At 39.7% G+C, this 13476-nt stretch overlaps 1 protein-coding gene across 2 annotated transcripts in view; it reads left to right on the top strand.

Annotated features, from left to right (window-relative positions):
• The first annotated feature begins 3717 nt into the window (after positions 1-3717).
• The window catches only part of LOC108718019 (1-acyl-sn-glycerol-3-phosphate acyltransferase epsilon), a 28141-nt gene continuing 18382 nt past the window's right edge, over positions 3718-13476 (top strand). For both annotated transcript variants that reach the window (XM_018265563.2, XM_018265562.2), the window contains exons 1-3: positions 3718-4199; positions 10489-10555; positions 12776-12891. In XM_018265563.2, the coding sequence (XP_018121052.1) occupies positions 3981-4199; positions 10489-10555; positions 12776-12891 (402 nt within the window). In that variant the 5' untranslated portion in view covers positions 3718-3980. The remainder of the gene's footprint in view (positions 4200-10488; positions 10556-12775; positions 12892-13476) is intronic.

The raw sequence follows: 13476 nt of genomic DNA, 5'->3' as shown, positions 1-13476 counted from the left end.
GAAAAAAGGCAAAAAGAATACAGTAGTAGTAGTAGATAACAGAAACATTCTATAGCATACAATGGGATTCTATCTGCAAACATTAGTTACAATACCCTCCCCCAAGTCATTGATGAACACGTTAAATAACAGTGGGCCGAATACAGAGCCCTGTGGGACCCCACTATAAAGCTTACTCCAGGTAGAGAATGTACCATTAACAACCATTAACAACACCCTCTGTACCTGATCCTGTAGCCAGTTTAATATCCATGTGCAAACGACTTCATTAAGCCCAACAGACCTTAGTTTAGAAAGCAGTCGTTTGTGGGGCACGGTATCAAACGCTTTGGCAAAATCCAAATAAAACCATATCCTGAGTCAGCCACTGACTAGTTTGAGGAATGCTTTGTCAAAGATGACATTTGACATCATTTAACGAGAGTTGCTTTTTAAAAAAACAAGTGCATTTATACAGTATGTGCACACACCATTGGGTCCCTGGTGGTTTCTAGCTCCTATTTCAAGTTATTGTAACTTTTTTTTAAAAAAAAAAAGGAAAGTAGCAAACTATGATTTGTTGCCTTTCTAATGGGGTAGCCCCTTTAGAAAAGCCATCATACCACTTGACACTTACATTGACTCCTTTTTGATTTTGTATTTGTCCTTTGATTACATGAAGGATAACAAGCCTTATTGGCCCTTGTATAGGGCCCTCCAACAGACTTTCCCAAATGATATCTGGCTGAAAATCAAGCAGCTATCATTTAGACAGGTTTAAATATTCTGTCAAAATAAGAACCTCATTGAAATGCCTATATTCCCATTGTTATGATCCAATTGTTGGTAAAGGTCCACTTGTTCGTTGTCCTCAAAAAATGAGCAATCTTCAAGTGTATGGCCACTGTTACAGCTAGAGCAGGGATGTTGCTAAACAGGTTCAGAACACCTTACATAAAAGGCTATGAAACATGTATATTCTCTGTAAAGGTTACCCAGTATGGCAAGTCAAGAATATATCAAGGGATATACAGTACAAATGCCTTAAAGAGATACTGACACCAGAAACTTTTTTTTACATCTATCATAATATTGCCTTTGAAAGCTACTTATAACTTTGCCATAAAGTATTTGCACAATGCTTTTTACATTGCCTGTCTGATGCCCCATGTTCCTCTATGATGGGGCTGCCATATTTGTGCAGCAGCAGTCCCTTAGCATTAGGTTGGCAAAACTGTCAGGTTTAGAAACTTTAACTAAAAATTACATACAAAACAAACCTCTCAGCAAAAAAACGATCAACATGATCTGTAGGTAACATTTAATGTACATTAGAGTTTTTTAGTGTCAGTATCACTTTAAGTAAAAAACCAAAATGAGGATACACAAAATGAGGTACATTAATGTAGATTAAGCCCCAAGAGTGCTAGGGAAGCCCATCCCTTTATTTTTATAATAACAATGCATCTGCCTCCTACCCCTAGTCCGGTCCTCTCTCTCCTCTCTGCATGAATTCCACCATTGCGTTGATTTGCGTATGTCTATTTTCTCATGCTCATCTATCCATGCATGCCCGCGCAGTTGGTGCCGCAACCTCCAGGTTGCCTAGGGTGCCTGGCCGGCCCAAAGGAGGAGTGCTGGCAACTGGTAGGTAGGAGATTAGGGATTATAATCACTGGGAAGTTTTTAACAAATTGGCAACCTGAATATTTTTTATTTCTTTCTCTTTAAAAGACATGGAAACGGTGCCATATATATTAGAAACAATATATAAGGTAATGGTCAATGAATCAAATCACTAAGTTCCCCAGGATAGTGCTCCTTTTAGTAAAAAAAACACACAAGCCCAGGGAAAGAACTAATGCGCCAGACAGCCATTTTAATTTTCCCAGGTGTCACTCTTCACAAATTGCCCACTAAATAGCTGCAACTAGCTTTGCAAGTTCTTTGTATCTGTGATGGCATTATTTCCACCACATATAGACATGTCCATAACAGCTTTAGAATCTGATTTACTTAACAAGTGTACAGTATGTGTAGGTGCAACCAGCATAGGGAGCTTCAGAATTATCAGTAGCTCAAGACAGGTGAGCTAACCAGTAACCAGAACAGGTTCAACATCACGCACATCGATTTCTCCACTGTTCATGCTAATATGGCCACCTACCAGCCAGGGTGTGTAGAAACCATGGGGTGTGGTGAACTGGATCCTGTCATGTTATAAACCAAGGAGGGGGGCATAGACCCACGGTGTTGATGCCCCTGGTAGGTACTGGTAGGAGCTGCCCTGATTCATTTTTAAGTGCTTAGTGTTATACATGGGTGAATCACACAATTATTGCTTGAAATGGATGCTGCAAGTTGAATGGGAGGATTCAGAAAGCTTTGATGTCCCATTTTCCCAGCTCTGCGAATGGGTGCCACCAAGGGTGGCCACCTGGCTGATAAAATGTGTTTCCAGTAATATCAATAGGGAAGAAAGGCTGTTAGTCCAACCCATTTGTTTCTACGCTGATGGCTTGCACTCACAGTCAGTGCTTCGGATTGATAATGCCTGACCCATGAGCACACTCACATATTAAGTTTATTGCCTTAGAAATGAAGATAGCTTGCATATGTCGCTCACTACACTTCTAAATTTCCATGGGGCAGGGTTGGCTACACTGAAAATTAGATCTCACCGTAGGTAAGTGTGTCCCAGCATCCTGCCTCCAGGGCCACCATCAGGCGGCACAGGGGTGACCGGCATCCCGGGTCCAGGTGATTTCTGGTTCTCGGGTGAACCTGGCCATGCTGCAGAAGAAGCTCCTCCGGAAGAACAGAGAAGCAGCTCTGGAGAAGAAGAAGCAGCAAGGGAAAAGAATAAAGAAGCCAGAGATGGAAATAATTTTTTTTTAAACTTGTAGGGGGCCCTGGCACCATTGTTTTTTTATTTTACTTTCAGGGGGCCCTGGCACCAATGTTTTCTAATTTTACTTTTAAAGGGCCCTGGCACCAATGTATTTTTTAACTTGTAGGGCAGGCCCAGACTGGCAATGTGTGGGTTCTGGCAAATGCCAGAGTGGCTGCTTAACCTGTAAGATGTCATAGAAAATAACTAATTAGTAGGCTGGTGGGGGCTGTTTGGGCCCCAATGTACTTGGAATGCCAGGGCCTATTTTGACTCCCAGTCCAGACCTTTTGTAGGGGGCACCAATGTTTTCTTGAATTAGTAGGGGGCCCTGGCAGTAATGTTTTTTTTTTTAAAGTGTAGGGGACTCTGGCACCAATTTTTTAACTTGTAAGGGGCCCTGGCTACCAATATATTTTTTCACTTGGGGGGGGGGAGTGGCCACCAATCTTTTTTAAGTGTACGGGAGCTAGGGTTGCCACCTGGCCTGGACGGTAACAATTAAGATTGATGCCAATGTTATGAATAGGAAAAATGGCAAGAATATAGTTAGCCTGTTTTTTTTTCCCAAAAAGGTGGCAGCCGGGCCCATTTTGTCCTACAGGGCCCACAATTACTTATGGCACTAGTCAATACCAGGTAGTCCCCAGACCAAAGAAGAAACTACAACAAAACTATAAAAGATTCCAATTGACCCCTTCCCTTTTCCATACTAAGCAATCACTCCCAGCCTCCCTTACATAGCAGGTAAGTATTACTTCCCTTCTCCTCCTCCCATTCCAGCACATGTGCAGTTAGCTCCTGCCCACAATAAACATGGTGTCAGCGAACTCGTGCTCTTACGTCCTGGCGCCCCGGTACGGTCCCGTCATATCTCGGCTCTTCTCCTTTCCCAGAGTCGAGACCACAGATATTGTTATGTATTTATGAAGTTTTCGCCCCATGCAGTCTGAATTCTTACCACACACACTCACTTAGGCAGTTTAGGACTAGAAGCTCCGCCCCTTCTCCCTGTCAGATGCGAGAACGGGGTCTCAGCCCTCGCTCCACCCACTGCACCTCTCACGTGTTGCCGGTTGTCAGCCGGTGTGAGTGCCTATGAGTCGCAGCCATGCTGCTTTCCGCTGTGCTTTATACGTATTCCCTGCGTTACATGGTGCCCACGGCTGTCATGTTGGGCAGTGCGCCCACCTACCTACTGGCCTGGGGCTGCTGGAGGGCCCTGAGCACCGTTCTACCCGAGCGAATCTACCGGAGTGGGGATGACAGGCTGTACACCCTGTACCAGAGCATGGTGCTCTTCTTCTTCCAGCATTACACCGGGGTGGAGGTCAGTTTATTCAGGGTGTGCACATTAGGGCCAGTGCAGTGGGGCACTGAGTGGGAAATATAAGAGGAAACTGGCTCAAGTGAATTCCAGCCAATGAAGAGTTGGGTTTCAACTTCTGCCTTTGGGTTTCAACTCATCCATTTACAGTAGCTGCTCATTATTATAAGAAAAAGAAGTGCAGTGCACCTACACAACTGCTGTCATCTACCCTCTTTGATTAAAATGGACTGTTCCGTTCTGTTTATTGCCTTCACTTGATAAATGGTTGCTTGAAAGCATTGCCATGTCATTGTATGTGCTGTCTTTTGTCATTGGCATCATAGTTGGTCACATGAACTGAATCAGTCTATCATGCTTTTCCTCATGTAAATGACCTTGGACTGATGGTCACTGCATGTGTCTATTCCCTTACACTGCTGCGGGGATGTTGCATTTGCCCTTGAAGCAAGTCATTGCTACTGCCCTCGCCCTAACATTTAGGTAAAAGTGCAGTCACTGTTGGTTGACAAAGTAGTTGGCACAACTGATAAAGTACCCAGGAGATTAGCAGTGCCGTATTAGCTGTTTGCACATTTTATTTAAAGGGGTAGTGCAAGTTCTGCCATTTCGGTTTCTAGGATCCGAATTATCCTCGTAACCATGCATTGATTTGAATAAAAGACTGGAATATGTATAGGAGAGGGCCTTACAGAGCATTGGTTTTTAGATGGGGTCAGTGATGCCCATTGGAAAGCTGGAAAGAGTCAGAAGAAAAGGGGCAAATAATTGAAAATCTATAAAAAAAATAATGAAAACCAATTCAAAAGTGGCAACGAATTGGCCATTTTATAACATACTAAACATTAACTTAAATCACCACTTTAAAATTCTAGTAGGTTTATGCACTGTGCATTATAAAATGTGTTTATAAAAAAACATTTGTTTATAAATGTTTTCTTTAAAGGAGAAGGAAAGTCATTTACACCTGAGGGTGCCAAAAGTTAGGCAGCCTCAAATGATTATATTTACTTACCTGACATTCCAGGCCTATTAGCAGAAAACTGCACCGGCCTGCGGTTCTGCCAGCGAGCACCATGGAGCAATCATATTCTTCACTTTTCAAATTTGCTGGGGCAGACGTATGCGCAATAGAACAAAATAAATAGTTTTTTCGTTAAAGTTTGACTTTTCACTCTATTGAGCATGCACATCCTCAAGCTGAAAGAAGAAGCAGGAAGAAAATCAGTCAGTGGTGCTCGCTGGTAGATCCCTGGGCCAGTGCAGTTTTCTGCTGATAGGAGCACTGGCCCGGAGTGTCAGGTAAGTAAATACAATCACTTGGGGGTGCCTAACTTTTGTCACCTCCAAGTATGAAAAACACTTTCCTTCTCCTTTAAATGCAGCATTTATGTATGTGCCAGCTCTCACATTAGTATTTCCTTTATTTGAATTACACCACAACATTTCCTTTCAACATCACTGCTTACTATATTGCTTCTGTTATTTATTTCTTTTAGTTATTTCTTAGGAAAACTATATGTTGTTTGTTTTCTGTTCCTATTCTGGTAATTTTATTTTAATGTCACATTATGGAAGTTGGAATTACACTAAAAATCCAACCATCTATATTCAAGCAGGTCCACAATGACCCAGGATAACTCCCAGAATTTTGTTAGTGTTAGGGCCTTTACACATGGGCATCCATTCCTTTGTTCCAGTGTGGTTTCCGACTCATGGAACACATGGGCCAACAGAGCCAATTCTTTCCTATGGGGACCTGTAGCAACAGGACTGTGGTGATGAGCTTGGTGCACATGAGACATAACATGGCGTCTCAGGTGTGTTCAGCATTTCAATGTGGTCCCGTTGTTAAAGTCACCATAGAAAACAATGGGCTTTTGCTTTCCTGTGCAGTGCAATGAATAAAAAGCTATATGAATGTAAGAATAACTACCAGTGTGCATGAGCCTTTACTATGGATAGCACTGAGTATGGACCAAAACTGCCTTAGTACACTGTGATATATTTTATGGTACAATGAAGCACAACAATCCTTCACATAATGTGTTAAAGGATTGCCTTCTCTCTCTGGCTAACCAAGTCGCCAGCCTGGCCCTAGACTTATGTTATTCAGTTTCATAAAGCAAATTCTTTGCGGAAAGATGCTAACTGCTGAGAGTCTAGGCTGAAATGAGCAGTGGGAGGGGTGTCTTTTCATTCTCTCACAGGAAGTAGTCACAGCACTGACTGACAGGCTGAACGCAGCTGTAGCACGGAGAACCCCTCCCCTCTCACACTTACGGAACGCATTTTAGGACATCCTCTGGCAAAATACCTGTCCTCCATGCAATGTCCTATGGCTTAGGAATGCCGCATCGGGTGCTTTTACCATGACTCATCCTCCAAATCTGCAGTCATACCTCCGTCATCTACCCTCTCTTCTCAGCGTCAGCCATAAGAACTCTGCCCTCAGTTCTCCGCCTTCCTCCCTCTTTCCTCAGCCCTCCCTGCTCAGCCCTCTACCCTCAGCACACAGCCTTCCGCTTTACCTCTTTATCCCTCCGCACTACACCAGTATTATTATAGAGATGTTTTAAACACATTTCCTCTTTCTCGGACTGAAAATGCTTGCTCACCACTTAGAGAGAAGACTGACAGAGTTCTAAGGGCAGAGGGCAAGTGCAGAGGGATGAACAGGTAAAGCGGAGGGCTGAGGAAAGAGGGTAGAGGGCTGGGCAGGGAGGGCAGAAGGCTGAGGGAAGAGGGTAGAGGGCTGAGCAGGAAGGGCGGAAGGCTGAGGGCGGATGGCTGAGAAGGGAGGGTAGAGGACGGAGGTAAAAAAGCACCCAATGCGGCATTCCTATGCCTGTATAGTTATGTGTAGAAACACTACATGTTTGGATGTAGTGAGTTGTTATTAAATACTGATGGGCAGACACTATATAATTGGATGCAGTTGTTAAAAAAAGTAGAAGTTGACCACAAAATCCTAACGTAGATAAAAACTAATTTATTGGTTGGAAGGAGTTACAGAAAAATATGTTGAGAGGTCTTACATACACTAGTGCCATGAGTATTATTATGGCAGCAGTACAAACATAAATTTATTAACTGCCAATAAACTGGCAACCTAAAAATTCTTCATTCAACAGGCAGGGACGAGCACAGCATCCCTGAGAAGGGCCCAAGTGTGATTGGCGTGGCCCCAAAATGATTTCAGAAGACAGAGCCTCCCAGATCTCCATGCCTGTTCCTTCTCAGTGGCTGTGGCTCGCTGGAAAAGAGAAATTAAAAAAAAATGAGAGTGCTGGCGGCTCCTCTGGCAGGCTGTATTGATTGGAGCACAGGAAATGTACAGAAAGGGAGGAGCAACATAACATATGAAGTGATTGCAAGTAAAGTTGACCAAAAAGATATATACAACACGTTTTATTTAGTTTTATTGCATAAGGAATGGATAAAGAAAGAGTAAAAAAACTATGGTATATGTTCCCTTTAAGCAACAGATCGTTTTTTATAGGAACCGTGAATTGTAGGATCCAGGGACTGTCCTTATTTCGCAAAATGTTCTATTTAGGATTACCCAATGGCACATACTACTAAGAAAATATATTATTATGAAAATTGATTATTTACGCGAAGCAGGGGTTGGCATATGAGCTGTGTAATGCAATATATTTTTATAGAGACAAACTGTTCAGTAGACCCTGGTTTTCATATCTAGGGTGATTTGCCATTGTATGTAAGAAATTGTGTGAGATAAATCTGTTAAATTGCAACAATTTTAGGCAATTTTCAGAAATGTTATAAAATACTGCTGCCTTTAGCGTACCTTTGCAGTTTGGTAGTTTGGAGTAGAAAGACATAATTACCAATTTTAGATGCGTCAGAATGTGTAGTTTCCAAAAATATATGGTTTTCAGTGGGTCTTTGTACTGTTAAGGGGTCTTAAGGCACATAATATGCAGTCAGGAGGCTTTGTTCACATAAGGCGATTTGACAGCAAAGAAAATAGCCAAGAAAATGCATATACAGTACACTATTTTCATTTAGAGTCTGTATATGCCAGGTGATTTGCTATAGCTATGCATATTGGGCATCAAACTGTTCAGTAGACCAGTGGCATTCATATATATAGGGTGGCTTACCATTGAATGTAAAAGTTGGGTGAGATAAATGCGAACATTTTCAAGCCGATTTTCAGAAATGTCATAAAAACTGTTGCCTTTAGCGTAGCTTTGCAGTTTGGTAGTTTGGAAAGACATAATTACTCATTTTGGATTTGTCAGAATGTGTACTTTCCAAAAAAAAGAGTTTTTTTCCAGTGACCACCATACTTTTTTGTAGCTTTTACAACACATAAAACAGGCAGTGTGTTCATAAATTAGGGTAAATGTGAGCTATCAAATAAGTATGCACAAGGTACATTTTTGGGTCTTTACATGCCATGTACTTCGATAAACCTACTGTATGTACATTGGGTATCAAACTGTTCAGTAGACCCCAGGCTTGCATACTTAGGGTGCTTTATCTGGTTAACTAATGACATGTGGGAGAGGATGCTGCAAAGTGGAAGTTCTGAGGTGATTTTTGGCAGTCACCAAAATCACCAAATTCAGGAAAGCTTTGCACCTTGGAACTTTGGAGTACTTTGGGGCAAATTCACTAAGCGCCGAAAATATGCTATCGACGCCTCGCCAGGCGAAGTTTTGCCAGGGCGCCGCTAATTCACTAAAATCCAAAGTTGCGCTCAGGGAGGCAAAAGGTAGCGAAGTTGCGCTAGCGTTAATTGGTCAAGCAAAGCAAAGTTATGCTAGAGATGCCTAATTTGCATACGGCGCCAAGTTAAAGTGCAATGGACGTATATGTAGCAGCAAATACATTAAACTACACAAGCCTGGCAAACCTTCATAAAGTAAAATACAGTTGTTATTTTTCCCTATACATGTGCCCACTGTATAGTTTAGGTGCCATATGTTAGGAAATGTAGGGGGGAAGGAGGATACCCCAAAAAAATGTACAATCTTTTTCAGCCTATCGCCCTTAAAAAAGTAAAAGACGCCAGTGTTTTTTGGGACTTAGAAAAATAAGGGATCCTATACCTGTATATATTTGTTAATGGCGCATTAAGGAGACATGGAACTTTCCAAACTGCTGTGTTTTCGTGCATAAAAAAAATTATGTTTCTGATATATTTGTTTATATTATAATAAACAAGGTTTAATTTTTTTTTTATTTATTAGACACTAAGGGCAGATTTATCAAAATGTAAGATTAGAACTCACCACAGAAAATCATATTTATCAATGGAATTCACCATTTCATAAATATGCACTCAAGTGAGTGAGTTTTTCTGTGGTGAAGCCTATATTTTGTTACAAAAGTGGAATTACACCAAGTTTCTAGCATATTTTGAAAGCTTGGGTTATCCTTAAAAAAAACGATATATTGTTTTCCGGGGTTAACTAAAAGCGCCCCCCTCAGGAAAGGCCTTTAAAGCGAAAATGCTCAAAAACGGTCTGGCAATAAAAGTTCAAACCTTCTGGCAGTACAGGGTTAAGCCTCAGATTTCTTTTCCAGCATCATTGATGTTTACAGAAATGAAAATACAATAATAACAACCATCCTTCTATTGTTCCATACACTATAAGAACAAATCACCTTTATACCAAAAATCTTAATCTCATTGGCCTTTGGACTTGGGACCCTTTTAGCTGTATTGAGCAGCCCACAGTTTGGGGAGTTTGGGCATATGCATAATGGCTATTTACCTGATTATAAATACCCATGGAACCACTGCTACACAAAAAACTGGCTTTGCTCACACATCCTTCACATGGTTTTCTTATCCCACTATTAATGATTGCTTCTCCATTTTTGATTTGTTTTTTTCATATCATAGAGGAACTGGGTGCTTTTCATGCTTACTATATAACCTTTCAACAAATGCATACCATTTTCCCATTTGATCTTGTGTTGACATGTTTGGCCTTTGAAATTGACACTGTTATGCTCACATTGTTACAATAAATGTGGAAATTAAAGTGTTAACAAATACTGTATTGCATCATAGTAACTTTTGCAAACTTTTTTTTTTAAATAAATAAAAAATGAATGTTACCAGAAGTACAATGACACAGTGGAAGGTACTAAGTTTGTTTCCAGACAATGAGTTTGTATGGGTTTCTTACAGCACAGATACTACGGCTTCCAAACCCACTCCCGAACATGCCATCAGATTCATGGAATGTAATTTTTTGTTTGCATAAATTATTCTTCATCCTACTGATTTTTTTATTTTTTTGCCTAGATAATCATCTATGGGGATTTGCCAACGAAGGAGAATATCTTATACATCTCCAATCATCAGTGTACAGGTTTGTGTGGCATCTGTATAGACAAGATACATATACAAATATGGTTTATGTGGATTCTTTCTTATGCATTTTGATGAAACATTATTATAATTGTTAACCCTTTTATATCCAGTGGAATACTCTAGCTGAATGGTGCTGTTAATCGATCTTTATAAGTAGGATTTATGTTCATTTTGCTTTTCTATAAAAGTTTGCAAAATTATATTGTTATTTAGTCTTTTCTGTACAGTAGGCCTTATCTGCATAGAAATACAGAAGTATTTGCTTCATTTTACAAAGACATACCTTTTGAATAAATTTCTCATACATAGGGTTGTCATTGTGAAGTCCTTTCTCCCTTGTTACATACCCTGTTGCCCATCCTGATCCTACTCACAGCTAGCACACTGCCATAATCCATTTAATGTTAACTCTTCATCCCTTGTGATTTGTAGGATATTCTATATTTTAAGGAGCATAAAGTTCAGTGCATCACTAATATCCAGTGAACATGTTAATATGTTAGCTTTCTAGCACTGCAGGTCCTTTTTCAAGATAAACCAAAAACTGTAATCCTGTTTTCATTCACTTGCACTAGGAATCCACTCCCCACATTCCACCTGGCTCACTGTAAGATATATTATTTACTATCTTCCTTGCATTGCAAAACAAAGACATGAATAGATAAAAGAAAGTTAGACTATTTGTTTAAATAAACATGTTACTCCCATCTGAAAGTAATTTGTAACCTAAGGAAATGCTCACTTATATTTTATGTTGCTATAAATCCGTATATTTGTGTGTTTTAAATTTTTGTGTTTTTATCTTCATTTATAATAAATTCCCCTATATCTTAAAAAGGCACTATGTTTGCCCAGGTACATTGGTAGCAGCCAATAAGATGTATAGTTTTAAACAGGTTACAAGTAAAATTGGCCTAAGTGGTTTTCTATAGGTTACTTGACCAAGGCAAATTTAGTGGGGCTCATTTATCAACAAATGGGCAAATTTGCCCATGGGCTGTTACCTATAGCAACCAATCAGATTGCTGCATTCATTGTTCTTCTTGCAGCTGGCTTTATAAAGCTAATCACGGATAGGTTGCTATAGGTAACAGCCCATGGGCAAATTTGCCCAGTGTTGATAAATGAGCCCCACTGGGTCTTTTATTACATAACCCTAGTTGGGTGTTCTGAGGCATTAGTTGTAGAGGCTTTAGTCATTTGCAGTATTTAAAATTACTTGCCAAGTAAATTGTAATGGGCAAATCTGATTTACTTCAATGCGTTTGGTGAATTTTTTGCTGTTTCAGCGAAACAAAACTGCAAAAATGTCGCCAAATGCATTGAATTCAAAATGGGGGGGGGCAAACTCTGCAACAATTTCAACCCGCACAACATTTTTTTATTACTATCTATTATAGTCTATGGGTGTTTTTATCTTGGTGAAACAAGGCCAAATATTTCACTCATCCCTAATCGTATGGTATGGCTTGTGTATTTACTAAACATCTGGGCTGTTCCCTGTATTTGTGGGAAATGTATTTTATCTTACACATTCCAGAGGATTCTACTGCAAATAAATACTAGATGTGGGGTTCTTCGAATTGTTTAATCAGGCTTTATCCTATTTATATCATCACTGCCCAAATTACATTTAAGTTTTAGGTGTCCCCAAAATTGCTTCCAGATATGTAACCAGAACAACTGGAATGTCTGCCTTCTGGTATAGACCATTAATTCAGGAGTCATATATTGATTAGTACACTCAATAAGTATGGCTAGCCTAACTTGTGGCTAGCTTGTTTTTAATAGCTTTGATAGCTTTTCCATACCTTGGCCCTACAGCTGTTTTACTACCAATGTCATCAACTCTAGACAGGCTTTAGCAAGTGAGGGGGGATATAAAGATTCATGCTATGTCACCCTGGCTACATAATAAATCAGCAATTTCACCTGCATATGTAAGTGAAAGTTTGCTGAGTATTTCTAAATGTAAAGAAGTACAGTGTTGCAAATCTGCAGGTATCCTTGGCTGAGTACCTATAGCAAGTTACCTAAAATTGGTTTAGAACAGTTAAAATAAGAAACATCTGACTCTTTGGTTATTGAATTAAGGAACTCTTTGCTTCTGTTTATGTTTAGTGTATGAAATGACCTAGACAATTGCAAATCTATAGTTATTTTAGCATTCTTGTTAGAGGTAATACTAATTTAACATAATATTTTATCCTGTTCACAGTTGATTGGATAGTTGCAGATATGTTGGCTGTTCAGCAGAATGCCTTGGGTCATGTACGGTATGTTCTCAAGGATGGCTTGAAATTTCTTCCTCTGTATGGATTTTATTTTTCACAGGTAATTTGGTATGGATTCTAAAAAGGAAATATGGGTATATTGTTAATTCATTGAGAGTCATATTGGCTCCATTATGACCAGAGCAGAAAATCTGCCTTGATAAATCAGATACCCATACAATATCACCTCCAAATGCACAGTGTGTTGATATTCAAAATATTCAGTAATACAAAGTGCAAGCAACACATCATGATTATAACAAACGGGTAATGAGCCATATATTTGATAATGAGATATCTGCTAACCAATTTTTATATATATATATCTTGAGTGAGTTTCCTTACTGCTTAGGGCCAAACCCCTTTAACTTTAGTTCATACTGTGTATTCCTGCCGGTGCAACTTTAAAAGCCGCCATTGCAACTTTAAAAGCCACCATTACATTCATAATTTTGCACATATTTGCGCATTATTCACAAAATGCTTGTATACAAATCAATGTGAATGTTATTCTGGATTCATGAAAATTTTTCAAAAGATTTATTATGTCTTGTATAAAACTGCAGAATAATTTGTCAGACATTGCTGTGTAAAAAGCAGTGTAAAAATGGAGTAATTGTTTTCACACGCTTTTTCTTTGTATAAC

Source organism: Xenopus laevis, chromosome 5S (assembly GCF_017654675.1).
Source record: "Xenopus laevis strain J_2021 chromosome 5S, Xenopus_laevis_v10.1, whole genome shotgun sequence".
Taxonomy (NCBI): Eukaryota; Metazoa; Chordata; class Amphibia; order Anura; family Pipidae; genus Xenopus; species Xenopus laevis.
The sequence above is the reverse complement of the archived record's forward strand: the minus strand, read 5'-3'. Positions and strand labels throughout refer to the sequence as shown.